At 49.5% G+C, this 27,636-nt stretch overlaps 1 protein-coding gene across 2 annotated transcripts; it reads right to left on the bottom strand.

Moving 5' to 3' along the window:
- Positions 1-521: 521 nt before the first annotated feature.
- Positions 522-27,636, bottom strand: WDTC1 (WD and tetratricopeptide repeats 1). Of its 2 annotated transcripts, none has more exons than XM_065857331.2 (16): positions 27,414-27,636; positions 20,946-21,093; positions 18,462-18,545; positions 17,527-17,573; positions 16,253-16,364; positions 15,632-15,819; positions 14,648-14,830; positions 14,249-14,343; positions 12,487-12,602; positions 11,304-11,379; positions 9,459-9,555; positions 8,159-8,332; positions 4,870-5,105; positions 4,320-4,488; positions 3,706-3,898; positions 522-3,555 (listed from the first exon to the last, which is right to left on the bottom strand). In XM_065857331.2, exons 2-16 carry the CDS (start codon positions 21,051-21,053, stop codon positions 3,358-3,360), a joined length of 2,076 nt encoding a protein of 691 aa, XP_065713403.1. In that variant the 5' UTR covers positions 21,054-21,093; positions 27,414-27,636; the 3' UTR covers positions 522-3,357. The 2 variants fall into 2 exon arrangements, with proteins under 2 accessions (XP_065713403.1, XP_071655281.1); XM_071799180.1 differs by lacking the exon at positions 27,414-27,636 and adding an exon at positions 22,121-22,224.

Below are 27,636 nucleotides of genomic sequence, written 5' to 3'. Positions count from 1 at the left end.
GGCAAAGATGGGCTCATCCGCCCTGTGTGGCCTTCTGCCACCCCACTCGCCTCTAACTCTCGGATTCAGCATGGATTCAAAGACAATTTTATCTATTTTACCCCCACGCTGACAAAACACAATTCAGGAAACTAACTCCCTCCAGCGCCGTTTCTCTCTCTCCCCAGCAAGCCCCTGCAGCCATTCTCATCCTCATCCTCACCCTCACCCTCATCCTCACCCCAGCGTTTGCAGCTTTAGCTCTAAGCCAGGTGCTGGAGGTGAACGCTGCTCCTGCTCCACAACCAGCTCCGAGCTCCTGGATAAACCAACATCAGCACTAACTCAGTAGCCACCACAACTTACAAACCACATTTTGGGCTCCCCACTCCCCATTCAAGTTTCCTGGGGCCTCTGCTCTCCATGAAGCAGCAGAGACAACAACCTGCCCGCCCTCCACCCACCCGTGTCCACCTCCAGGGAGGAGAAAGGTAGAACAAAGCCAGAACAATCCCCCAAAGAAAATGACACCAAGAAAGAACTAGAACAAAGAATTGTTTAATTGCTTAACCCTTTCTCTTCCAGGGACCAGAGAAACAAGTTTTCTGCTCCTTCTAACGAGGGCAGTAAGGCTTGTGTGTTACCTCTACAACTGCAGGGGCAAAGTTTACGAGATGATCATCTTTTAGTACTCAAAAAAGCGAGAAGCAATGGTCATCGCAACACTAAGAGAGTCCTAGAGTCTCCTAATGGAGAGCCCATTGCTAGAATACAAAAATAAAGGAGGTGTCCCTGCATATCCCAGGCTAGAAAGAGTTAACCAGAAAGAGCAGGAAGAAGCTTTCCCAAAGAGGGGGTTGAAGTAAACAGCAGAGGTCAATAAAGCAACATCATCTCCCTACTTCCCCAGCATGTTTTTCCTTCACCAATAAATACAAATGTCTCGTTAACAAGCGACAAAGCGGGTAATCTGCCCACGACAAGGGGAAAGGGGGCTAGAGGCAGAAAGACTTTTCTCTCCCCTTCTCTCCCATTATTATTTCTCTTTTTTAGCCTAAGCAGCCATTAAAAACCCAACAATCCACTGCAGAGGCAGGGAACCACGGAGCTTCCGCACTGCAACTGGCAGGTAAACGAGCCGCACCGCCTCACAAGGGTAAAAACAACAGAAAATAGCTGCCACAGCAAAAGGTGAACGGGGAGGGAGAGGTCTGTTCTCTTCAGAGCTTTCCGTCTCAGTCTCAGCTTAAAAATCAAAGGCTGCAGACATTGTCTACTGAAAGCTGAAAAAGAAGTTTGAGTGGGAGGAGAAGGGGGGGAAAAAGAAAGAGGATGTGTCTAGTAGGAAAACCTAAAGCAGAAAAATGTCAAAAAGCCACCCAAGTGAGAAGAGTTTTCTGCTGCCTCCAGGTTTTGAAGAGCTTTGAGTGCTGGGGGAGCTTCTACGCAACCAAAAGGGAAACTGAGGAAGGAGTCGTGTCTACCGCGCTGGTGCGGCGAGAAACACGGCAAGGTGGCCTCGGCAGCCAAGTGACAACCGTGCCAGCAGAGCTCTGCTTCCGCAGGGGACGGACGGACGGCCTGCCAGCCCAGCCAAGCGTTCCTGGCACTGAGGGACACGCTCCCACAAGACTGGGGTTTGCTAAGGCTCGGTTTTACCCAGACGTGAAAGAGCAGATGGACATCTTAGTGTGAGGGGCAGAGATCAAGTCCCACTTAGCTCCACTGCGATGACAAGGGAGCCACGAGGGATCTCTCCATGCAGGGAACAGTGTCCTTGGAGAGATGCTGCTGGCTACGAGACTCTGACCTCTCTCCTTCCTGCACAAGGCTCGTTCATCTCAAAAAGACTGTTCTGGAAGGGAGAGGAAGCTGTTACCACTGCGCAGTCTCTCATCGGCACCTGGCAGCCAGAGGAGGAAAGGGGAGGCCTCTCATCCTTCCACAGCAGGAAGACCAGGGATTGCAGCACATGGAAGAACAGCCCTAACGCAACAAACACGCGCTCCCAGACACACACCTCGCACCCCTGGGACCAGGCCAGCGTGTTCAGACCTTCGGCAGTAAGAGATACGAGACAGCGCGGAGCAGTTAAGATCTCCAGGGGCTCTTTGGTCTTAGTTGATAGTCCTAGAAAAAAAAACAACCTCTTCGGATTCGGTTGTAGCACAGCTGTGTGAGATCTATTTGATAGTTAGTGTTTGGCAACTGCAAGAGGGAGAAACAAAGCTGCGTGTTCCATGAGGGGGGAGGAACAGAAGAACACTGCTGCATTTCTAGGTGTGTTCCTGGCTTTGCAGCCAGAGTCAGCGTGTGGAGAGCGGGAAGAAGAAGGAGGGTTCCTGAGAGGACCACTAATCCACGGGCCGTTACACCAGCGAGGCGCAGGAGGCCCGACTTGGTGAGACAGAGCAGCTCACCACGCAAAAACGCCGCTAAAAGCTCCAAACTTCAGCTACAACACGGACACGGTGACAATGTCCTCACCTCCTGCACAGGTGACATGGAGAGGAGAAGGTGAATACAGCCACACACACTTCAGGCAACAGAGAGAGAAGGTCTGAATGAGCGTTGTTACCAGCCCCTTTCCTCAGCAGCTTTAGCTACGCATGTCCCAGGCCTCTGATCAAAGCTGCTCCCGCTGCTGTCACCTCTGTCCACGGGTTCACAGACCACAGCAAAAAGTATCAGAGCTGGGCAAGCACCTCCTGCCCTGTTGAGCTGCACACACTCAGCGCCTTCACTGAGTCATCAACTAAGACAGATGCCCAGGGACAAGACAGGCAAGATCCAGTCCTTAAAACAACACAGCCACATCTGGTGACAACGTGTTGGAGATGGAAGCCAGAAAGAAAAATGTTATGGGACAAAATAGGTGTTTCGTGGCCAACAATCCTAAAGCAGGGGCCTCTAGATGGGCTGGTAGCACAAAAGCAGAGTGAAGCTTTCAAGACCAAGATCACTGCAGTAAATTCGTTCCGTAACCCCTGCCCTACGTTTGTATTTTATTCAGGAATTTAACATCCCATCTGCAAATGCATGAATGCAGGCAACATCCTCCTCTACCAGATCACACAGCAGCTCTGGAAAAATACATCGCCAGCTTACACTGCTCACAGACAACTCAAAGACCCCTGTTGGGACTAAACTCCACTAAAGGCAAACCCGGACTGCACTGCCACGCTGCTCAGTAGCCTGACGGGAGGAGGAGGAGGTGGTGGCGATGGTTTAAAGAGACGGCCGCTCCTGCCCCTGCCAGCTTGTCCTACTCTGTGCATAGTGCGAAACAGTGCAGTCATTCGTCAGAGAAAGTTCAGGACCAAGGAAACTAGGTTCCCTTTCAGCCAAACAATTAGAGGAAGGAGAGGCAGTTGTGTTTTAGCTGGGCCGGCACTGGACTTGCCCCTCTGAGCTGTCTTCATCATCTGAGCCTCCAGCCCCGCCACTGGTCAGTCCTGTAATCCGGTACCCCATGTTGAGCAACATCACCTCCAGCGGGTCGGCGTTCATCCGCCTCTGGTTGGCTTGGGAAGCACCTTCCATGTCTACTACCACGCGGCCATTGAGAGTTTCGCTCTGCAAAAAACAAAGGGAGAGAACTCAGCACGACAGCGCTAGGACCAAAGAGGGGCTGTTACTGCTGCTGTAACTCTTGAGAGATCCCCGGAGGAAAGACCAGAGTGTGCCACATGTCACGACAAGACAGTCTTTGACAGCCGCTCTTACCTCTGGCCTCGGGTTCCACAGTCGTACAACCGGGTCGATGCCGCTGGTAGCCAGGAAGCAGTAACTGGGATGAGGCTGGAGACAATTCACAATCGACTCGTCTCCCTGCAGCACTCTAACGAGGTTGGTGGTTTCTTTCTCCCAGATGAAGAAGGAGCCGTCATCTGAGCCACTGACTATGTACTGTGCATTGCTAGGGTGAGAGGAGCAGAGGCTGGGATCACGGCTCAGAGCCAAGGCTAGTCTCTAGCAGACAGCAGAATCTCAGTTGGCGTCTAGAATCAGCGGGCTGCCACCCCTCACGCTTACAGATCCAGACAAAGCTTTTTGTGTTGCTTCCCTCCATCCCCAGGATTCACGTTTTCAATCCTAAATGGCTTTTCTGAAACGCTAGCCCAACCGGGTCCTCTGTGGATCTGCTACTGAACCAGTTATTCATGCAGCCACACAAGGAGGAGGGTTTCTGTCATCTTTTTCAACCCTGCAAACCGGTGTCAGCGGCATTTTATGAACAGTCACATGGGGCTACGCGTGAGGCTTTATCCGATGGAAGAGAGCACTCTGCTGCTGCTCATACTCCTGTCCTGCATCCCTATTATGCTCTGCCAACGTACCTGCCAAAGAAATTGGCCTCTTTGATGTCTGTAGTAGTGTTACAGTGGCCACAATATCGGAATTTGTAGTCGTAGCTGCGCTCCCTCAGCACCATCTCATCCTCTGAGATGGAGTCCTTGCGGCCTGTGGCTCGCAGCCGGATGGGGCCACCTCCTTTCTTGTCTTCAGCTGGAAAGACAACAGATTCCCCTCATCAGAATTTGGGGAAAAACATGTTCTCAGCAAACAGAAAGCACTCTAGGAGACGCCAATAGCTTTAGAGAAGAGTTAAGGACAATTCCAGCAGCGAGCAGGGCTTAGAGCACAAGCTTCCTTCCAGATTATCTCCTGGGCACATCAGATCCCTTTTATCATACCCTCCTTCAAGCGCAAACCAGGCCCAGGCGCAAGGAAAGAACAGGCTCCAGCCAGCTTTTGTGCACAATAACAATCAATCTCTCTCGCAAGTCGGAGCTTTCCTTCAGAAAGGCAGTTTAAGGAGAAAACTCCTTGTCTGATCATTAGATTTTAGTATAACCTTGAAGAACCACCCTGGCCGCTGGCACTCACCGTTATCGCTCTTGGAGAAGAGGGCGGCGTTGATGTCCCTGTCCAGCGCGTCGCAGGCGCTGCTGTGTGCTTGTTCTGGGAACTTCCCTTTAAAGTCATCCAGACACTCCAGCGCTTCTGCCACGTACTTGAGTTCAAAGAGACAGCGGGCAAGACGGAAATGGGCCTTCAGGTGGCAGGGATTCAGGGATATGGCCTTCAAGCAGTCTCTTAACGCATCGTAATGGTCCCCATCCCTGAAGAAAAAGCAGGGGAGTTAGATAGCCCAAGCAGAAATAGCGAACGTTTTCCACCACTGTTTCCTAGCAGCTGTTTCACCCCACAGCTTGTTTCCAAAAAGCAGACAGCCCACAAGCTCACAGACTAACAGCATTTGCTGTTTCCCAGGCGCACCAAGCCCCGCTTCTCTGCTGCATCTCCACACATCTCCCTGTAACGTGAAGGCAAATGGTACCTGGGGTGGGTTAGAAGGGGGTGGTCAGTAGGTCAGAGAGGTTCTCCTGCCCCTCTACTCTGCCCTGGGGAGACCACACCTGGAATATTGTGTCCAGTTGTGGCCCCTCAGCTCCAGGACAGGGAACTGCTGGAGAGAGTCCAGCGCAGCCACCAAGATGCTGAAGGGAGTGGAGCATCTCCCGTGTGAGGAAAGGCTGAGGGAGCTGGGGCTCTGGAGCTGGAGAAGAGGAGACTGAGGGGGGACTCATTCCTGGGGATCAATATGGAAAGGGGCAGTGTCAGGAGGATGGAGCCAGGCTCTTCTGGGTGACAACCAGTGACAGGACAAGGGGCAGTGGGTGCAAACTGGAACACAGGAGGTTCCGCTTAAAGATGAGAAGAAACTTGTTGGGGGTGAGGGTGTCAGAGCCTGGCCCAGGCTGCCCAGGGAGGTTGTGGAGTCTCCTTCTCTGCAGACATTCAAACCCGCCTGGACCCCTTCCTGTGGAACCTCAGCTGGGTGTTCCTGCTCCATGGGGGGATTGCACTGGATGAGCTTTCCAGGTCCCTTCAACCCCTGACATTCTGGCATTCTGTGATCTTCTCGTAACGTGACTGCACAGCAAAGGCCCAGCAAGTCCTGACCTGCCATTTTAAATCCGACCGAGCTGATCTCACAGAGAGAACACATTTCGGGAAGTCCTTTGAAGATGGAGGATGCAGGAGCCCTCTGGCCAAGCAGACAAGGCCTCTCCTGCACAGGCGAGCGGGGCTCATGGCAGCGCGGCTCACGCGTGCCCCTGTGTGGACGCATGGCGTGGCAGCACGATTCCCTGCCCACAGCCACTTGTAGCCCTCGAGGAGCTACAGAACCACCGCACTTCACAGCCCTGATGGACAAATGTGTAAAGCAGCAGTCTTTGCTCACCCTCATAGGAAAAATCGGCAAGTTTTAGAATTAAGTGTTACAGGAGACTGGTGTCACAATGGATATTTATATCCTTTTTACAGTTACTGGACGCTACGCCTGATTTCCCCAAGCTGTGGAATTAAGAATGGCTCTGCGTGTGCTCTGGAACGGGGGAGACTTGAGGAACCCTGTGTGCTGGTATCCAGTTCGGACTGTGGGAGGCTGAGAAGTCAGGCAGGGCTCACATGCCCAGTGCACCAATGGCACAGAATCAGCGAATCGTTCCGGTCAGAAAAGACCTTTAAGATCATAGAGTCCAACCTCATACCAGAAATCAGCTAAGTACCGTGAGCATAGACCCTAAAAGCAATCTGGAGAGTGATGCACTTGGCTCTTACAAGCAGATTTTCAAAGGACGGCCTTAAAAGTACTGCAGGGTACGAGCGGCATCTTCAGGGAGATGAGCACGGGGAGGTTTGGAAATTACAGACCTTCTTTTTCACCAGATCTCTCCAGTTTTCAGAGAACGAGGCCAAAGCAAGACCTGCAGTATTCTGTGGCCTATAGGCGTTGCTGCTCGGAACGTGAAGGACACCCCAGAGACACGCGTGGTCCAGCGTGGGACACCGTCCAAGCGCGTCACCCTCCTTCGCAGTGACACCAGCCGCTTTCTGCCATACACAAGTAAATGTTTCTAGCAGAAGAGTGCCCTGTTTTTTCCGCACCTGAGAAGGTATCAGCTCAGTGCTACTTAAATCGCAATCATTGCATGCCACAGAAACTCATTGCGCATATATTTTCACATCTTCCTCTTCTGAAAACTATAGCAAAGCAGTAGCTGACATACAGAAAGGTTCAGATCTGCCAACATCCTTCGGGAAAAATGATTTCTATAAGAAAAATGTCATTCAGGAGATCAGCACTCGGCTTCTGTCTTCCATTCCTTAATCCCAACCTATTGTTCTTCTCCCTCTGAACACTGAGGTCTTTTTGAGGCAGCTCCCAAATCTCTGCTATTGCAAAATGGCCAGTAGGCCAGTTACCAACAGTCACAACAACGGCTGGCTGCTCTTTATCTTGGCAAGAAGATGGGAGAATTCATCCTGGGGATTTCAGCAGGGAGAGGGGAAGGATATCCTCACAAAGCAAATGTCGATGAAGGACCACAGCTATTTTAAATATGTTAATGGCAAGTCACGCTCCTCAGTCTTACCCTGCTCAAGGGGACAGATACTAAAATAACTCAGCTGTATCTTGCAGATGCAGCTCTGGCTATTGGTCAGAGAAGACATTACCTACTGCAGAGGCTAACAGAATATTTTGCAACAATTAAAGCAGAACCTCCCCCAGACTCTGCGGCACCAGCTGCCACCTCCCCAGATCCCTCAGGGGGGTTTGTTTCCAGTCCCGGGAGCGTGGGTTAGCCGGGGTAACACGGTCTATCTGCGGTACCAGTTACTCGGCTAAAGTAGCAACCAAAGCAACTCCAGGCAGTCCCACAGCCACCTTATATCACGAGATAAGAAGTTAGGAAGCACGGTAACCATTACCTCATCTGTTGACAGCAGATTTAGAGCCACACGCTAATGCAGATCAGAACTACTCAAAGAAATGCAAACACCCTTGGAGACACTCATAATGCTGTTACTCAGAAGTGGATTTTTGGTTTCTTTTTAAACAGGAAAGGAACAGAACGTTACTCAGCATGCCAGTGGGCAAAACGATGAGCTATTACCAGCTGTGCTTGCCTGTGCGGGATCTGTGGCTCTAATTTCTCCAAGACGCACCGCTGTGCAACCCCCTTGTTCTATGCCAGAGGTGACCCAGTTACAGTTTGATCCAATAACCCCCACATCAGCAAATCGGGTGCTTCGCAGTGGCCAACAAGGCAGCGTGGCACTCAGAAGTGATGCCAAACTCCCCGATGGGAGTCTCCTTCCTTACCACTTGCGCTTCATGTAGGCAGCGGCCCTGTTTCCGTACAGCATGGCGTTGTTGGGGGCCTTCTGCACCGCTTTGCTGTAGAGCTGGATGGCTTGTGTCCACAGCTGGCAGGCGAAGGCCTCGTTGGCTTGCTGCTTGATCCTCTCCAGGTAAGGAGGTAACTCCACTTGGGGACTGAAGGAGAAGCAGAAAGGAGCACGGGTAAGCCAAGAAAATGTCTGCAGTGTTTTGTTCTAGCTTAGCAAGTCCCAGCATTAACCAATACCAAAAGTTGCAGAAAAAAAAGGCAGAAGAAACCCTGCACCTGAATAACCTGAATGCAGGAGGAAGGTTTCTTTTTGACCATCGTGTGGCTGTTTCCATTTTTTCTTTATATACAGACATAAATTCAAGATTGAACAGCGGGTATTTTCAGTGTCTAATCCCTCGGACTTCACAATATGTCTTTTTTTTTGACTGCATAAAGACCATTTCTAATCCTCTTTTAGCAACGTACAACAGAATGCAAATTCGGGAAGAAACCAAGCATCCTGCACAAGGCTCAGCAACCCCAAATTGCAGCCACATCTCTGCTGCCGTGGTGGAGGGGCCATCTAGAGGAAATGAGCCGAAAAAATCCAACAAAGTGACTTTGGTGGAACCTAACACTACCCATATATGGTATTAAGCAACTGTGTCTTGACTTTTAACCATGTCTCAGTCAGCAAGATGTGCTTCGAGTCTCCTTCTGCTTCATCCCAACTGCATTTTGCTCGTAATGAAAGCAAGCAGCAGGAACAATAGGAGAGGGCTCTCCATCCCTTCCCTGCTCACGTGCAGACTGCGGATACTCCTGTGTCACTGTCGTAAAGCAATCTGGGCTGCCTCAGTTCAGTCTGCAGCAGGAAGGTGCCCAAAAAACCAGCAATGGGAAGCAAAGCACTTTCGACCTGATAACCTCTCCTATTTACCAAGACACAGTTCCTGCAGGTCTGGAAGTAACAAGCACTCAGGACAATGAAACACACCTCGCTTCTGGGCCTGAAAAGTAATTTCTTAGTTCTGTCTGCAGTAATTCATCATAAGAGGGGAAAAATCCTCATGGACAATGCTTCTCTCAGGAGGCTCTTCCCTGATCTGACTCTTGTTCGCAGCCCACGCACCAGAAGCAAATGCAGCTCCTAAGGCAGAGGCCACTTGACAATCAAGTCAACACACCAAGTGGATTTGCACTTCACATCTTGTTTAGTGGCACCAAGCCCTGGCAAGAGGACGAGGACAGAGCCGTAGGGCTTTCACGTAGGCAGGAACATCCCCTTACCTCGCGTGTGCTCTTCCTTCAGACAAGCGGAAGCCGTTGCTGTGCAGATGGATGCCGTTCGACACGCCGTTGGTGGAGGTTTTTCCATTCTGCACTTCTGGAGGTTAGAAAGAAAACAACCATACAGCCACGCTAAGTATCAATGTCGATTATACAAACTAATATCAGAAGCTTCAGGGGTTTGTTGTACAGCTGAGCCAACACCCATTCAGAGCAGAAATCAAACTTCCATGATTCCACGCGTCCCACCTCCTCCAGCCACACGGATTTGATTTGCCTTCTTACATTGGCTAAAATAACCTTTGCAGCATCCTTCACAACACACAACTCTAGAACAGAAGAGTAGATACATGTAGAACTAAGTGCACGCACACAAAGAGAGCAGAGCGTGAACTGAACTGCACTCACACTGAGCCGAGGCCGTAATGGAAGCACCTGACCGATCGTCAGAAGCCTGACATTTAAAACTGCTCTAGTATTTAGTAACATTAGTAACTGTATATTTTACATTCACTCAGATAAAGAATCATGGAGCTAAGCTGTTGAGCAGTTAATAGAACAAGGAGGATGAGTAGAACTGCTGGAGGAATCCAGTAAAAGAATTCCAGACGCTTTCCCTATTCGTTCTTTTCTTACCCTGCTGCTCGAGGAGCTGTTACAAGCTGAACTAATCCTCTGAAGGTCATGCAGCCACATCACCTGCCATTTCTGTAGAAAATATTCAGCTTCAAGCTTTACAAACTGCATTTACATTGCAGCTGGGAGCGCTCCTGCGGCCATTTCACAGGCTGGGAAATCAGGGACACCGTCCAACCCATCTACCGAACCGCTCGGAGATTTCGGTGTGCGGAGACGTGCACGCACACGAAACTCAGCCTTTGTACCAATGCCGCCTTTTCACAGCCTTTGTCTGAATTTTCTGTGCCCGACAGGGTGGAGCGTTTGCTGCAACCACAGCACCGTGAGCCTGTTCAAACGCTCTCCTGCCATTTAAAGCGTGACCTCACCAGATCCCGCCGTACGGATCGCCCACAGGCATTCAAGACAGAAGAGAAAGGCAGGCAGGACGTGGATTTGCTACCAGGATGTGTGTGTTAGATTAAGGCCTAAGGCGCGCTGAGTACACAGATCAAACCCTGCCAGAGCGCTGGGAGAGCAGGGAAGGGGCTGAGCAGGGAACACTCCCTGATAAGAGTCAGCTCTGCCCGGGGAATAACGCTGCGGCCGCTCTCTGCCTGCAGTATCTGTGTGCAAACAGGCCCTGTAAGAAACAGGGCCAGGAATAAAAAGGCTTTTGGCTATACTTACTCATCAAATAAATGACTTTTTGATTCAACTATCTCACCCACCAGGAGGGATATTAGTGCCAGGCCAGATCCTTAGACTAGCGAAGAGATTGTTCTGTCTCCTTCCTAATGGGCGCATCGGGGGATAACAGATGTATTCTACATTTTACTGTTACATTTAAAAGAATAAAACCAACATACTATTTCCATGTCAATCCACAAAGCTTTCCTCCTCAGTCTAAGGCAGGATGCTGGGACCTCAACCCCTCAAGGAATTCTCCTTTATCCTTAGTGCGCAGCTTTAAACGTTCTCCTTAGTTCACACACGCGCACACCTCTCCACAGCTCACCTCTCCCCTCAAGACACAGGGTTTGTCACTCTGTAAAAGGGGTTTAGAACATGGGGTATGAACTGTGCTGTAAAAACAACCCAGGAACATCCGTGCTCTAATTAATTTTCCTAGTTCCTGCCCAAACTGGAGTTTGGTATGACTTTGAGTCGCGTGGTACATGGTTTCACTCTGCCTGCCACTCACTTTCAGGACGGCATCGTACTTACCCCCTGAAGTATGGCACTTCTTCGGGAGGAGAAAAGTGTATGGTCGCTGTTTGTATGTTAGATCAAACAAATAGACCTAAGGAATGAAGACCAAAAAATAAAAAGTCAGTGAAACACAGATGCTCAAGTCACAGAAATAAAACAGGGCTGGATGGGTACATGGTGCCATGTTTGTGTTTTGCTATTTCCAGTTTTCTAACTGGAAATCTTGTTTCCAGACGGGACGACAGCAGCACCAGTGGCACGTTCCATTCTGAAAGAATAATGCTAAGGAACAGGAGCTCTGTTGTACTCAAGAGGTAAGAAAACCCTCTCCACACCTCCGGAACTGAAAAGATGTCCTGACCACAAGCGAACCTGCCCCAAAAGCTTCAACTCCAACAAGATATTTTAACCATGTAATTAATGCAGTGATCATGAAGACATCAAGCATTTATTGACAGGAAAGATGCAGCACACTAAACCAAGGTAAAAGTCTCTCGAAGACGAAACCAAGATTTTCTGAGAGACTCCAAAAGCAGCCCTGCAAAGCCCTAATTTAAAACTGCTGCTGTAGGAACTGGCAGCCCAGATCAGATCCACAATCCATCTCACTCAGCACCTTCTCATAAAGGGAACGAGCACATGTCTGAGAGAGATCTTTAGAGGACAACCATGGAGTAACCTGCCCACAAGCAAAGTTCCTCCTTAATCCATGCTGATTAATGCTGTCAGGAGGATTTTCTCATTTCACTGATGGGCTTTACAGAAGATCCATGAATATCACCCAGCACTTAAAATTAAAGCAATCAATATTGCAGGTGAAGGCCTTTGCTTCCCTAAGTTCCTTGTTCACTACCTTCTATTACAGAAGCAGTTTGATGTTTCAAGAATGAGTTATGAAATCTTTTCTAGGTCAGCAAAGGTCAGTTCCAGAACTGGTTTGGTTTTTTTCTCTCTTCCAGAGAGCGAAATGTGAATTGGAAAACCAGACAGAATGTGGTTCAAGTTTGATCAGTGGTAGCACAACAAATGAATCCCTAATACCAAGCTTTAGGCTGAAAAAAACAGAAAGCAGTTTACAAATCAATCATATTACCCTCAGAGAAGGTGCTATACCCATTTTCAAGAAAGCACAACGTACAGTGACTCAACAAAAACAACCAAATGTGAAGTTTCTACCAAACTGCAGCTGTTTCCCTACCTGCTCCCCTCCCATGTTGACCAAGAGCTCGGTACCATCAGGACTGAAGGTGACGTACGTGGCCACCAGGACTCTCAGCCGGTTGTTGTAGTCTGGAAGCTTCACGGGAAGGTGCCCTGTGGAGAGAAGAGGTCCAGACATATTAGAGGAACCAGTAACTGTTGTCTTTGCCCTACCCCAGCTGCTCCTTTTCACAAGAGGTTGTTAGGAGAGCAACGACACTCCAGATGCACCCAAGTGATCTTCCATGTCCCACGCTGCTTATTGAATCCTTTTATCAGCCACCAAAACACGGAGATGTGCGTAGCTGCCTCCTCACAAGTTCCAGGTATCAATTCTGCAAGGCCGCCTCCACGTGAAGACAAGACTGCATTTACAACTAGCTTGCTAACAATGGAGTCTGCGGAACCCAGCAAACCTCCGTTTTAGGGATTCACTACGGATTCAGCTTCTGCAATTTGTGGCCATCTGCAAACAAGAACCTCCAACCTCAACCCTCTAAGCAGGTTTCCTTAATAAAGCCCTCAGCACAATCAAACTAAGGCTCCTAAATATTCAGCTCACACACAGGTTCTTTTGCTTCAGACAGCAGATGTGTTGCATGACCAATTCAGATTTCTTAAATTCTCTGGCGGGACTCATCAGAAGAAAACAGTCAAAACCAGTCTGCTGAACGTGCTGGTCTAAGATACTTGAAAAACAATCAAACATTTTGGGGGAAAAAAAAATAGTAAATAATGAGCACTGGAAAAGAATGTCATCTAGACTGCCCAGATACCGCATCGCTGGTTCTTCATCTGCAGGATGAGGATGAGCCACTTCTGTGCCAAAAAGACGTTGAACAGCAGCCTTGCTGGGACCAGTTCCAGGAGAAAGTCTAGAGCACCCAGGTTATCCAGTCCCCAGCTTCCCAATAAAAGTGACAAAAAAGGCATTTACGCCAGACCAGAAGTGAGGCCAGCTCACCAAAACACCACTGTCAAACCAGGGAGAGTGAGCAGGTAATGTCAGCAAGAATTACACAGAATGACAGAATGTCAGGGGTTGAAGGGACCTGGAAAGCTCATCCAGTGCAATCCCCCCATGGAGCAGGAACACCCAGCTGAGGTTCCACAGGAAGGGGTCCAGGCGGGTTTGAATGTCTGCAGAGAAGGAGACTCCACAACCTCCCTGGGCAGCCTGGGCCAGGCTCTGACACCCTCACCCCCAACAAGTTTCTTCTCATCTTTCAGTGGAACCTCCTGTGTTCCAGTTTGCACCCATTGCCCCTTGTCCTGTCACTGGTTGTCACCCAGAAGAGCCTGGCTCCATCCTCCTGACACTCCCCCTTTCCATATTGATCCCCATGAATGAGTCCCCCCTCAGTCTCCTCTTCTCCAGCTCCAGAGCCCCAGCTCCCTCAGCCTTTCCTCACACGGGAGATGCTCCACTCCCTTCAGCATCTTGGTGGCTGCGCTGGACTCTCTCCAGCAGTTCCCTGTCCTTCTGGAGCTGAGGGGCCACAACTGGACACAATATTTCAGGTGTGGTCTCCCAGGGCAGAGCAGAGGGGCAGGAAAACCTCTCTGACCTACTGACCACCCCCCTTCTAATCCACCCCGGGATGCTCCACAGCACAGAAGTAAAATAAACTGCAATTCTGTGGAACATCCCTGTATCAGAGAAGAGCTCTTCCAAGCAGCGGTTTCTGGTGTGAAGGGTGCAACTCTGCTTCTTCAGGCATTAAAGTCCCATCAGTCACATCCAGCACAGGTCCCCGTACCTGCCACGTAGTACTGCGCCGCTCCATCCGGGAGGGGCTTCTGTCGGTCGCAGAATGTGTGAACTCCGGCTGAAGGACTCTGCTTCATGCTTTTTCTGTCAAAAAAGAAGAACAGTCTTATAATCACAGCATTCAACTGCTGGAAGCCTGATCTATGCTGGCGCTTGTTGTTCACACACAAGGACAAGGCCGACACAGCTGTGCAGTCACAAGCCAGCCTCACACACCCCAGTGCGCTCACACAAATCAAAATTATTCTCTGGGTGATAAAAAAAATACTGGTAAAACTCCACAGCAGGACAATCAAGAGCCAGATCATTGCAACCCCCCCTTCCCACCGGAGCCTTGGACAGATTTCTGTACCACTCACATCTGCCCAGAAAAAACAGTTGTCATTACCGGTGGTTGTGGATCATGCGTATGTCGTAGAGCCGCACAAAGGGGCCGCTCGCCCCTACTGCTAAGTAGTTGTTATCCTGGGGGTTGACTGTCAGGCACTTGGCCTCCACCAGCTGCCCGCAGTACTCGGTCAGGTCTATCAGGACTTCCGAACGTTTGCTGTTCTCCCGCAGGTCGTACTGTCTGCAGAGGGAAGAGAGCGTCAGGCAGCCCGTGCCACTGGGTAACGGAATCACAGAATCATTTTGGTTGGAAAAGACCCTCGAGATCATAGAGTCCAACCGTTCCCCCACCCCTGGCACTGCCCCATGTCCTGAGAACCTCATGTCCGTCTGTCCAGCCCTCCAGGGATGGTGACTCCAGCACTGCCCTGGGCAGCCTGTTCCAATGCCCCACAGCCCTTTGGGGAAGAAATTGTTCCTAAATCCAACCTCAACCTCCCCTGGCGCAACTTGAGGCCGTTTCCTCTGAAGAGATGACACTAATGACATTAACTGTTATTTGTGCCACCGGTTCCTGGAAGCCCCTCAGTTCAATAGACACTAGGCCTCAGTACCAGGATAACCACTAAAACCAGCTCTATAATGTGCACAAAACTATTCACGTTCCAAATTAAACTCCCAGTCGTGACCTCACAAATAGCAGCTCATGTGAAAAGCAGAACAGACTCTCATAGTAACATTGCTCATCTTAGAGCCTCAGTGACTCTGGAGGGAAACGCCTCTCAGTTTTGTATCTCCCTTCCATTTGATGTGGCCGTTCCTTTCCTGGCCTCCCTTTTCAGCGGAGAAAAACAGAGGAGCTGAGGAAAGTACTTATCAGAGGAGTCTACATTTCAAGATGAATCCCGCCCATTTCGGAAAAGGAAAGATTAGCTTAAGCTCTTTAGTACAGAGACAGTTTCTCTTCAGACCTGTGCACAGTACATACTGCAGTGGATCCTAATCCAATTAATTTTGGGGCAGAACAACGAGAGTTCCGTACCTGATTAGCCCATCCTCTGCCGCACTCCAGAAGGTGTTAGGCCACATGGGAGCCGTGGCAATCCGCTTAACTCTGTTGGTGTGATCTCCAAACATGTGGATGGTCTCCTTGACAGTCAAGTCATGGACGTGCACTTTGGAATCTGCAGCTCCCGTGATGAGGATCCGATCCCCTGAATGCGGCAAGAACTGTGGGGAACAGACTTGACATTTAAAAGCAAGAAGCGCTGAGGCTGTTCACACAGACACAGCCGAGCTGGCCTGGCACATCACAGAGCGGCTTGGTTTTAGGAACATGGGATGACCCACATTATTATCTACATTACACACAGGCCAGTGTGCACACTCAACAGTCACCAGCTCCAGCAACACACAAAACAGTCTCACCCCCATTTGCTACAACCATTTCCTTTGAATTTACAAAGAGAATGAGATAAGTCAGGCAGCCGCATAAACTAAAAAGTGCACATATTAGATTTAATGCAATTTTTCCCTGACATTAGAAATATTAAATTATTTGGAAGGGGAAATTGCTTGCAGGAAAATGTTTCTCAGAAAGAATCTATTCTCTGGCTGCTTAGGTCACTGATTTGTTAGCCGTCCATTCCACCTAACCATATACCTTGACGGAAAAGATGTTTGCAGTATGTCCCGTGTGCATAGAAAGGAGTTTCTTGTGGTGCAGAGGATCCCAGACAATGGTATGCTGGTCATCGGAGCCAGAGGCCAACAAGCTAAAAGAAACAGAAGACAAGTATGCATCAGGTGTTCTGTTCTAAGCTGTGCCTGATTTCTTAGAGTGGTTTGACCACAGCCATTAAGTTAATTCAGCTCCAAGCAGCCCATTTCCTCAGCCATGTGTTCCAGTTGCTCCCCGTGCACTGATCCATTCAGCCGGTTCAGGGAGCTAAACCAGCCAAACATCAACCCCAGAGCAGATAAAGCGAGCGTCCGTCGTTGGTTCAGCTCACTGAACCAGCTCACCACGGACTCGGGTGGCACGGGGGAAAACAACAGGAGCATCTGGTCAAGAACAAAATGCAGGGCCTCCATTTTCCTGATTAGCCTGGCTTAATTAACTGCTCTGCATCATCCACGATCCATTCCTGGGCTGTGGATGTGCCCAAGCAGTCCCAGGCCAGGGCTCTCAGTGATTCACAGACTGTTTTCCAGTGCAGGGTGTGGGAGTGGTATCGCAAGGCGCTGTCTGCCTTGTTCATCTATCTTCATTCAAAGCAAAAGAATCTGACATCTGCAACCATCAGCTGTTTTAAACTTAGTTCCCTGTAGCCTGATCTTTTAAATACATGAAATTTTCACTAGTAAATAATCCTGAGTGTTATCAGACAGCAGGACTTTGGATCTTACAAGAGGTATGTCAAAAACATACGCTCTTCCATTCAGCCCTTTCTCATGCAGATGCTCTGTTCCACTTGGCTAACAGAAATGCTCTTAGGTTTAGTTTCCCTCTAGAACCAGAGAGAGGGGTAAATGCTCTGCCTGTCTCCCTTAGACACTTGTCCCCCAGCAGAAGCTTTGAGCAGCACGGCGAAGGGGGTGGGGAAATGTCACTACCAGCTGGGCAAATCCTAAAGATCCATTATAATCCATAATACCACTTAAGAGAAGAGAAGCAGCCTTCAATCTCCACTTCTTAGTCTGACCATTTCCCTTCTGAACTCACGAAATGGGCGTTTCTAATAATATCCAGATATATTTAACAAAATATAGCTTCTTTTGAAGCCTGAGCTCTACTACGGTTCAAAACTTGGAGCCTGAGCTCCACTTGACCAGGAATGGGAAGCAGCTGCTTATGATAAGTCACCCCACATCCTCCTCTTGGGAGAACCTGGGGTTATGGGTTTGTTTATCCCCCAAATCAAGGCACATACTTACTCTCCTTTTTCATTCCACTCCAGACAGTTGACACACCCAGAGTGACCCTGAGGAACAACAAGAATTTAAAAAGGGAAGTTGGTATTACACAAACTTCGGACTTATCGAACAGAGCTGTTCTTAAACAAGGACACGGACAACTCGCAGCACAAAACAACTTGTTCCCATACAAGCGGGTTTTTTTATTCCAACCCTGAAAAAAACCACCCCAAAACACCCACATGGCAGATAAGCACCTCCAGAAAAGACAGACATGCTATAGCAGGGGGGGGTTGAAAAAGCAAAATGAAATGGCAGTTTAGTCTCAGAGGCTGCAGATGAAATCCTGCTGTACACACGGAAAGGTGACTTTGCTTCGAAAGCCCTTGGCTAGGCTGACAAATTACACATACAGGTTCTCTGGGAAGGCAGGGAAAATGCACTTTTGCTAACTCTTTTAGAAGCACCTTGCTGCTGGGTGACTGGAGCACACATCTTCATCCAAATTAACTCCCAGCTGCAAGAGGAAAGTCTAAGAGAGCATCGAGCAGCATCCAATATGGGAGATGTGGTAGAAAAAGGGGGATAAACAAGTCCTTCCCTCCCCCAAACCAAGGTATCTTTTTAGGCTGTGTCAGGCTGCAACACAACCACCTATTCTTTAAGTCTTCAGCGTCAGAGCTGAGTGCTTTGCCCAGCTGACAGTTGCCTTCTCTGGGTACCCTGTTAGGATCAGGCAATCGACACCCGTTAAAGGTTTGGGTGTAGGCGCGTTATTTAACGCAGAAACCTCACACGAGATCCCACCGAGCTACCTTGGCTCTAATGCAGTTCAGAGGACAAAGTAATCAGCACCTCTCCCACCCGGGAGAATTCCGTACACTCCCGCAAGCTGTCTTTTCTGCATTAAGTTGTACAAGTAGCTCAGTTTGCTATTTTAAACAGGACCCACTCACTTGCAATTCTGCTTCCAGGCCCAGGCGTCGAATGAAGGGATCGGTGACGTGATAGTGTCGCTCGAAGCCCAGCGCACCCCTCTCCTGCAGGAAGCAAACAAGCCACACTGACTACAGCTATACAAATACACCTCTTTTTTTTTTCCTCTTTATGAGAAGATTCAAGAACTGGGGAGAGAGCTCATCATTTTACCTCCTTGCTGAGGTTGGTCTTTTCACACTGGTCAGCTTTTGGGGGTCAGAGTGCTTAGTGCTTCTCTGGGTCAGACTGGTACTAATTTGGGTGTAGAGTGCAGCCAGGTTGGTTTGATGTGGAGTTGGGACTGATTTGTTTTCATGCTGGGTTGGAGATCCTGCCCTTCCAGATGGGGGCGAGAGGGAGGGTTTATTCCCCCCCCAGCAATGTTACTGCTAGAGAACTGTAAATACCGCATCAAGGAGTCTGAGGGTTGAAATTTAAAGGCATTTCCAGTGGATCCGTAGTTCTAATGAAGCTGGGAAATTAAACCAAATGGTCTCTGCCATGTATTGGGTTGTGCATAGCATTAGGTACCTGTCCTGCAGTAGGGAGACATCATCTGCATCGTCTCCAGGTAGGCAGTTTGTAATCCTTGCCCCTGAATTGGTTTAAAATGATGTTTATCTAATTGGCAGGCTCCAGCTGGGCAGCCAAGATGTATTTTGAGAGGCCTACACCACGACAGAGTAAGTTGCCTATTTTGGGGCCAGAAACGATGCCTGTTGCTATTCCGCGGCAAGGATCTTAAAAGCAACTCAGTCCTGAAGACACAGCTGCTCAGAATGCTGCCATTACACAGAACTTTATCATCACCACGGGGTGAAGCACTGGGGAACGTAACTGGGAAGCGTCCCTTAGAGACGGTTTATTTGCTCAGAAACGGAGCAGGAGCACGTGGCTGCAGCACCACAGCACAGCCTGCTCTGCAGGGACGGAACAGCTGCCGCAGAACCGCTGCAGTACGAATGAAGGTGAAGAAAACAGGACAGTTGTTTCCCCTGTGAGCTCACAGGGTCCACAGATGCGTGAGCAGATGGCTTCCATGAGAGGAGGCCAACTGCAGCGGCAGGCGTGAGGAAAAGAGAATGCGAGTCATGTTTTGGATGGAACATCTGATGTCCGAGGAGATTCCATCCCAGAACCTGATTCACCCTCAGTCCCGTCCCGTGCTATAGTCAGCAAACTCAAGCCATCGTTATCACAATTTATAGATGAGAATACTAATGCCAAAATCATAGTTACAGTCCTAGGAATGCATCAGGAGTCACAGGGCAGACACAAAGAACCAGTGTACGACACTACAGCTGTGCAGAGCAACCTTAGGCAATGAGCTCCACACAACAAAAGCTTTTGAAAACAAAATGGAGACAGATATAAGGGGATTGGAGGGAAAACAAAACCGAACAGGCTTTTAGTAGCAACTTCCATTTCAAATGTGAAACCCCTTGACATGTTTTTACAGATCGCACTCCCATAACACTGCTGGGCCCGGTGCAAGGTGCTGCAGTTATAATTGCCTTGCTATTGCAACCTCAGTGGCCTTGTGAGCTCTGTGCAGCAGGATATTGCTTGTTCTACAAGGAACCGTCAGACTTAGCAACCTTGCCAAGGTCACATACAGAGCGGCCAGGGTGAAAAAGTCCCAGGCTAATGCTCTAACCACAAAACCATCCCTTCCTTGTTAGAGCCGCAAAATAAATCTGTGCACGTGGATTGAACAGCAAGTTTATAACACAAAGTTTGGTACCAAACTGCAAAGTGAGCATTCAAGCTCCTAGTTCTTTATTCTGGCCACTAACAGACCATTTTTGTGAATGCTGATTACCAGCAAAGCTGCAAATGATTTAAGGCCTCTGAGTCCAAGTAATAATTGCCTATTGTGTCTGCGGGAGCTGGTCCTTTCACGTTAAGAGATATTTCACAAATGCAGCCATCAGATGACTGATCCGACCACCGCAGAAGCTTTTCCCCGCACAGAGGAAGCAAACACACCACTCTTTAAAGAAAAAGAGACAGAAAGAGACTGAGACAGAGATCGTCAACTCTACTACAGTCAGAAAATACCTTTGATGGCAAGATCACACGAAGAGAACACGTAAAGCAGCAGACAGAAAACTCTCGAGGGAAGCTGGCTAAGGGTTCTTTGTGGTGCCCAAACACAAGCAGCCAGATTTCTCTCTCCAATGTTGCGCTCAAAAGGAACAGACCTGCTGATGTCAAACCAGCACGGTGCGCTCCTGCTAGGGAGAAGAACCGTTACGCCACGCTCCATCCCAGCTCTTCGGTAAGGACAGTGATAGGTCCTATGTGTTTGGTCTCTTAAGCTTCTTATACAGCTTATCGATACATAAGCAGCAGAGATCTTTCCACAAGTAAAGGCAACAACATGAGTATTTCGCGATGCAGCAAATGCCGATTCTGTCTGCTCTCCACCCAACACAAGCGAGCGCTTGGCCAGCACATACCTTGATCTGTCTGTGGATGATGTCTCTGGTAATGTTGGCTTTCGCCATCTTCTGGCAATGGGGCAGATGAGGAGAAGCTATCGGAAGAGCTGCTGTGCATCCAAGCATGCCACCAGAGCGAAGATCCACACCAAGGGCGTTCAATTACCTGCAGGACACAACAGGGAGGGAACAAAGGCAGACAGATACATTAGGCCATTCATATACAACGTCAAGTACTTGATTTTCAAAATACAGTGGTGGTTAAGAACTGAAAAGTTTTGAATAAAGGCTTCTACAAGAAACTTGAGGATGGGGAGGAACAACGTAAGACTGAAGAACATCTGACGAAAGAGGCCATGCCCTGTTTGCAGAGAAATCCATGACGAGCAGAACTCCAGACCTCAAAAAGCCCCATTTCTATGGCAGCAAAGACCCCGCAAGGCCAGGGCAGCACCCTGATCCACAGCTGAGCTCCCACCATCGCATCCGATTTCACATCTCCCAAACTCTCCAATCAATAAGATTGATTATAATGTGAATAACAAAGCATTGATATTTTTGGCCACCTTTTCTCTCTCGTTTACTACGTTTGATTATCAGCCAAAATAAAAGAACCGAAAGGGCATAAGTGTTCCTTAGAAACCACAACAGCCAACCATTAGGTGACACTATCACCTCAACACTCAATTACATCAGCAATAGAAAAGGGGCGATCATTTAAAGTTGTATTTCCAGGAGAAATTAAAAGCTTTCCACACTGTTAACCGAGTTCCATATATAATGCGCTAACCTAAATAATTTAAACCCTATAGAATTAACTAAACCTGCTAGAAAACATTTAGATGGTGGAGTCAATGTCGCAACCCTGCCCAGCACAGGACCAGTCAGTCTCTGAGAAATGATGCAGTTCCCCTCATCTACACGCCGCAGGCCCCACACTGTCCCATTTGGGTATTTCTACAGCTCTCTTACAAACTAATTTAAAAAATAAAACAAAAATCAAACACCTGTTTTGTCCTATGTAACCCACTAGCTTTAAATTCTCTTTAAAAGCTTTCACAAGCAGAACAAGCCCAAATTTTCAAACACGTCCTCTTTTGAATGAGGAAATGCTGATTCACTGAAACAAGAACATTTCACAGAAACGCAGCAACAAATAACTCGGCTGAGGTTGGGCTGAAGTTTCGACAAACCCCGCCTGATGCTCCAGCGGTTCCTCCGTCGGGTTGCTGCAAAACGAGGGTTCTGACTGTGAGTGACTCCAGGTAGGAGGCACCAAACATTCCCGTTTCCACACAGAAAGCAGAGTTTGGCCAATGTGGAAGTTCAGCTCCTCCGTGCAGTGAACACAGAAACGTCATTCAGACCTAGAGATGGCAAGAAAAGCCAAAAATCAATCTGCAAATTGGAATTGGGAGCAGTAGGCTCCTAAGCAGGAGTTTTTGAGAAGGCGTAGGATCTCTGGAGTACAACACAGAGAACAGGCACAGGTGTTTGTGGGTCTCTGCAGATAAATGTCGCTACAGCAGCCGATGAGCAGCCCTCTCGGTTGTGTTCTGCCTTGTTCTGAACATATGATGAGAATAAAACTGATAAAATTCCTGCAGTGAGAGCACAGGCCTTGAACATAAGGTGGGTCAGGACAGCGGGAGGACTTCGCTCCCACTCGTGCCCAGCGAGGGCTGATGAGGCCGTGCCTTCCCCAGCTCCGACGCCAACCCCAGACACAGACACGCAGCCCAAACTCACCCCGTCCACATCCAGTGTCTGCAGCAGAGATTTCCAGTAAAGCAAACAGCCTCTGTCACACACCTCGACTTCATCAGGGTGGGCGAAGCTCAACTCGCACCCCAAGATGTTGGAGCAATTACCTGAGGTTTTTTGGATCTCACCATCTGTTTTAGTGAGTAAATCAGGGGTTCCCTAGAAGCCACTGGCCAGTCTGAAACCGCGCTAATGTGTATGGATTTGTCTGTCATGTACCTATTTAATCCACATTCCTTTTACTCCAGAGTAGAATCACAGAATCATTTTGGTTGCAAAAGCCCCTCAGGATCATCGAGTCCAACCATAACCCACCCCTGGCACTGCCCCATGTCCTGAGAACCTCATGTCCGTCTGTCCAACCCTCCAGGGATGGTGACTCCAGCACTGCCCTGGGCAGCCTGTTCCAATGCCCCACAGCCCTTTGGGGAAGAAATTGTTCCTAAATCCAACCTCAAACTCTCCTGGCGCAACTTGAGGCCGTTTCCTCTGCTCCTGGCGCTTGTTCCTGGGGAGCAGAGCCCGACCCCCCCTGGCTCCAAGCTCCTTTCAGGCAGTTCAGAGATCAGAAGGTCTCCCCTCAGCTCCTGTTCTCCAGCTGAACCCCCAGGTCCCTCAGCCGCTCCATCACACTTGTGCTCCAGCCCCTCACCAGCTCCATTCCCTCCTCTCAACTCACTCCAGCCCCTCCACGCACTTTGCTGCAGGTTCCTGCTTCCCCTCCTTCCTGTGCTTGTGAGCTCTTTGCTAGGGCAGCTGTTGTTGTCTCCATACAGACTCTGTCCGTATAAACATGCAAACCAATACCTCCTCTAAGCTCAGGTGGAAAGCCAGAGGATAGGTATCAAAATCTGATAGCTTAATCATCTACTACAAGAATTAGTGTGAAATATTGATGAGCAAATGCGTCCACAGTGCTCCCTCCTGCTATTAAGCCTGGGAGTGAACCAGCGTTACTTAACATGAGACTGAGTGAGGTTAAATATGCTTAAAACTTAAGATGTTTTCTTGGGCCTGCGTGCCGGTCTTCCTGGGGGGGTTGATGGACCTGGGGGGGTTCAGCCTGGAGAACAGGAGCTGAGGGGAGACCTTCTGATCTCTGAACTGCCTGAAAGGAGCTTGGAGCCAGGGGGGGTCGGGCTCTGCTCCCCAGGAACAAGCACCAGGAGCAGAGGAAACGGCCTCAAGTTGCACCAGGGGGGGTTGAGGTTGGATTTAGGAACAATTTCTTCCCCAAAGGGCTGTGGGGCATTGGAACAGGCTGCCCAGGGCAGTGCTGGAGTCACCATCCCTGGAGGGTTGGACAGATGGATGTGAGGTTCTCAGGACATGGGGCAGGGACAGGGGTGGGGAACGGTTGGACTCAAGGAGCTTGAGGAGCTTTTTCAAACAAAAGGATTCTACAACTCGATGATTCTAAAGCACTCAGCACAAGGGCAGGTGGATCCTGCTGCCTCTGCAGCTCAGAGGTGAACACGGGAAACCAGGCCAGACCCATCACTACCTGCATCCCAGGCCAGCTCCACATCCACGTGCCAGCCGGGCTCAATGAGCCACATTGCTGGAGACACCCACGGGGACATGGTTTCCAGACACACTTTCCTGCTAATTTCTGCAAGAAAGAAGACGACTGCCAACTCAAAAAGCAGCTTCAAGTCAAATGGGAATACATGAGCCCAAGGTGTCTCTCTTGTCTAGACAGGGCTTGGTTTGGTGACCAAATGTTGTAAAATGCTTAAAGGTCTCCCAGAATATATGTATATGCTTGGCCAGGAAGACTCTAAGAGCCTTTCTTGTTTGCCTGATGCTGTTTTTCTGTTGTCCAACAGGTATTGTACAGCTGCAAAGCCTTTGGCAACCTTCAATTATCATGGAATCACAGACAAAGAATGAAGAAGTCCCAAATTCTCATTCCAGGTCCAACTTTGTCCATTAGCCACAACTGGTCACAATCCCAGACTCACATTCACCATCAATATCATCAATTAGTTCTGGAGTTAACACACACAGAGTTCTTACTATGAAACAAGCGTTAAGTGCTCTTAACACGAGATATTATGTCGACCGCATCATTGTTCATGGAGATCAACAGTTTCTAATTATGTTAGAAACTGATCCTGGCATAAAGCATAAAATCCCCCAAGATTTGTAGATCTCCTGGAAAAAATACAGAAACAATCAGAGAAAAATAAACAGCGTCTCTGATTTCTTAGACACATACAGGCTGCCAATCATGAAACCCCTTAAAGAGACTGTGCATTTCTTACCACTAAAGGCATGGAAATTAGTGTAAGATGTTCCTCTTTCAGCAAAACCTCCCGGTTTTGTTCCAGCAAAAACCACCATGCAAATTTTGTTCGCTTTTGAATATATTGTTTCCTAAACCATCCATGCAGTTCTCCGGTTTTTACCTAAACCTGCACAACCAACTCGTGACGAAATGAGAGGATTAAGTCCCAGTGACAAGGAACAATTTTGGATAAATCTGCACTATTGCTACCAGTGATGATCCCACAAGCAGCTTCACTTTGGCCACCCGTAAGAGACCATTGTGACCTTTTTTGGTCATTTATTAGAAGACAATGGAGCACGTTCTTCCATCGCCTTTCACTCAGTTACAAGCAAGGACAACCTTCCCTCGTCCCGCACTGTTACAAACCTGCTTGGAACACCCCAGACAGGACTAAAAACCCACAGTCCGGTTAAAGTCTTCACCTCATCCACGGCGGCACCGTGAAGCATCCAGAGGGACCATCCGACCTGCAGCTCACCCGCGGACTCTTCTGCTCCCGTGACACAAAGCTCCGGGGGCAGAAAAAGAACTTTCACACACTTGGCCTTTAAATCTGCAGTCAAAAATTAACAAGCCGCAGATTTCTGCGGGCTGTGGGCTCAAAAGCTGCCAGGCTCTATTTACACTGACAGTAACTTAAGAGCCTCTTCAGCTCCTGGAAAAGTGCGCTTTGAAAGGGTGCTTCAGGGTACGGGGAGGGAGGGAGGAACAAGATTCTCTGGCTTTCCCCAGCTGGATCTTCTAATTTTCCTGAAACACTCGCTCCAAGTCTAGAAACAAAGCCTTGACATTGATAATGCAAACGATTAGGTTGTTTTAATATTGAATGGTCCCAACGCAGCCAGGATTTGGGGGGTTGTTCCTTCACTTGAATGTATTTTCCCCTCACAGAACCACCTACACACACCCCCTGACCTCACTTACACACACAATAACGCCCTGACCTGCAGATGTGGCTTCAAAGTTCAAACCTGGTGACCACTGCCCTTCCGAAAAGCTCCACCATCACGAAGAAACTCCACGAAGCAGCAGCACTCGTTCTTAAATGAGCAATCCAAACCCTCACTGTTTGGATGCACCCAAGTTTCTCAGCCTCCAAACTCAAGGTCATCGATAAAGCAGCAGTCTGCACACTACGAGCCTTGCGGATCCGCAGCTCATCCCAAAGGAAGATTCCTGTGACCCTTCCCTTAAGCATCTATAAATTACTTCACCCATCCAAACACCACCTAGGACCCAACTCAGTAATCTTTAGCCTCTCAACTTGTTTTCCCTATCCTCTTTAGCGTGACTTTCCAGGGGGTCATGGATCAAATTAAAATATATACATATAAATAGGTCGATTTTTTAAACAAATCTAGAGAAACAAGAAGAAATGACCTGGTTAACAGCAGACACCTCATAAAAAGAAGGTTTTGCTACAGCTGATGGAGCTGCCAGGAGCAGCAGTCGCTCCCCAGGACAGATGGCTCAGAACACGGATCCAGCCAGCAACAGAGGAGCTGCTAAAACAGAGGTGGACAGGAGAGGAGATGGGAGCTGCAACCTGACAGACCCGGCAGAAGAGAACGGTAGTGTCAGGGAAACTTCGATATGCCCAGAGACACAGCGCTCAGAGCTCGGGCAGCTGCCCCCTAAGCTGGCATTGTACCTTTAGTCTTCATCCTCCAGCTGATCACCCACAGGAAAAAAAGAAGATGCAAGACAACCCCTCAGCCCAGCACAAGTTACAGCCCGATGCCAAAACCCACATGGCCCAGTAGCTCCAGGAAGGAGTTTCGCCAGCAGACACTGGGCAGAGGAGGAAAGGTTGGTATCTCCAAGGAAGGGGCTTCAGGACACCCCCTGGGGCAGGGGAGAGTTTCAGGTGAAGGCTTTAGCGAGGGAAAGGGGAGCAGGGCAGAGTCAGCCCCTAGGAAAAGGAAAAGAAAGCAAAGCCAGGCAGTGCCAGCTGTGGGAGGGGGGAAAAGAGGAGCCAAAAAGCAGGGGTTGAAGCTGGGGGGTGGGTACCAGCCAGAGGATGCAGGTATGGACAGGGCTGGGGGAAACGGGTGCTTGGTTGGGGGGGCCAGGCAGAAGAGATGGGGAAAACGCGGGGTGAGGGGCTGGATAAAGGAGGGTTTCTGAAGAGGGATGGGGTCTGGCTGCTGGAAAAGAGGAGTGGGGGGGGGTGTCTGACAAGGAGATAAGGGGGGGGCAGCTGACAGGACCTGGGGTGGGGGTAATCCCCGGGAAAGGGGGGGACAGCAGGGGGTGTGGGGAACTGTCAGATGAGGGGCGGGGGGGCTGCTGACAGGAAAGGGGGTGCGGGGGGACAGGTGACAGGAAAGGGAGTGCAGGGGGGACAGGTGACAGGAAAGAGGGTCCAGGGGGGTACAGCTGACAGGGAGGAGGGGCTGCGGGGCCCGGCCGGCCCTCGGGACCGTTACCTGTCAGGCCTCCCGGCCGCAGCGGGCACTGGAAGTTGCGAGGCTCCATCCATGCGGGGGGGAGAGCGGGACCGAGAAGAGCGGGGAAACCACAAGGGCCCCGCAGTCACCGGGCACCGTCCCCGGGGCTCGGGCAGGGCCCTGAGGTGCGGGCCCGCCTAGGCCGGGCCGTGCCCCCCGCCCCCTGCCCTGTTTACCCCTCCAGCTGTCCGGCGCTCAGCAG

This window comes from Patagioenas fasciata, chromosome 25 (assembly GCF_037038585.1).
Source record: "Patagioenas fasciata isolate bPatFas1 chromosome 25, bPatFas1.hap1, whole genome shotgun sequence".
Classification (NCBI taxonomy): Eukaryota; Metazoa; Chordata; class Aves; order Columbiformes; family Columbidae; genus Patagioenas; species Patagioenas fasciata.
This window is presented reverse-complemented; position numbering and strand designations above follow the sequence as displayed.

Excerpts from the sequence above, each read along its gene's own strand:
- WDTC1 (XM_065857331.2), bottom strand. The coding sequence starts at position 21,053 with ATGCTTGGATGCACAGCAGCTCTTCCGATAGCTTCTCCTCATCTGCCC. Across the intron at positions 18,546-20,945 it reads TCATCCACAGACAGATCAAG|GAGAGGGGTGCGCTGGGCTT; the intron begins GTATGTGCTGGC and ends TGCTTCCTGCAG. Across the intron at positions 14,831-15,631 it reads GCAGAGGATGGGCTAATCAG|ACAGTACGACCTGCGGGAGA; the intron begins GTACGGAACTCT and ends TTCCCTCTGCAG.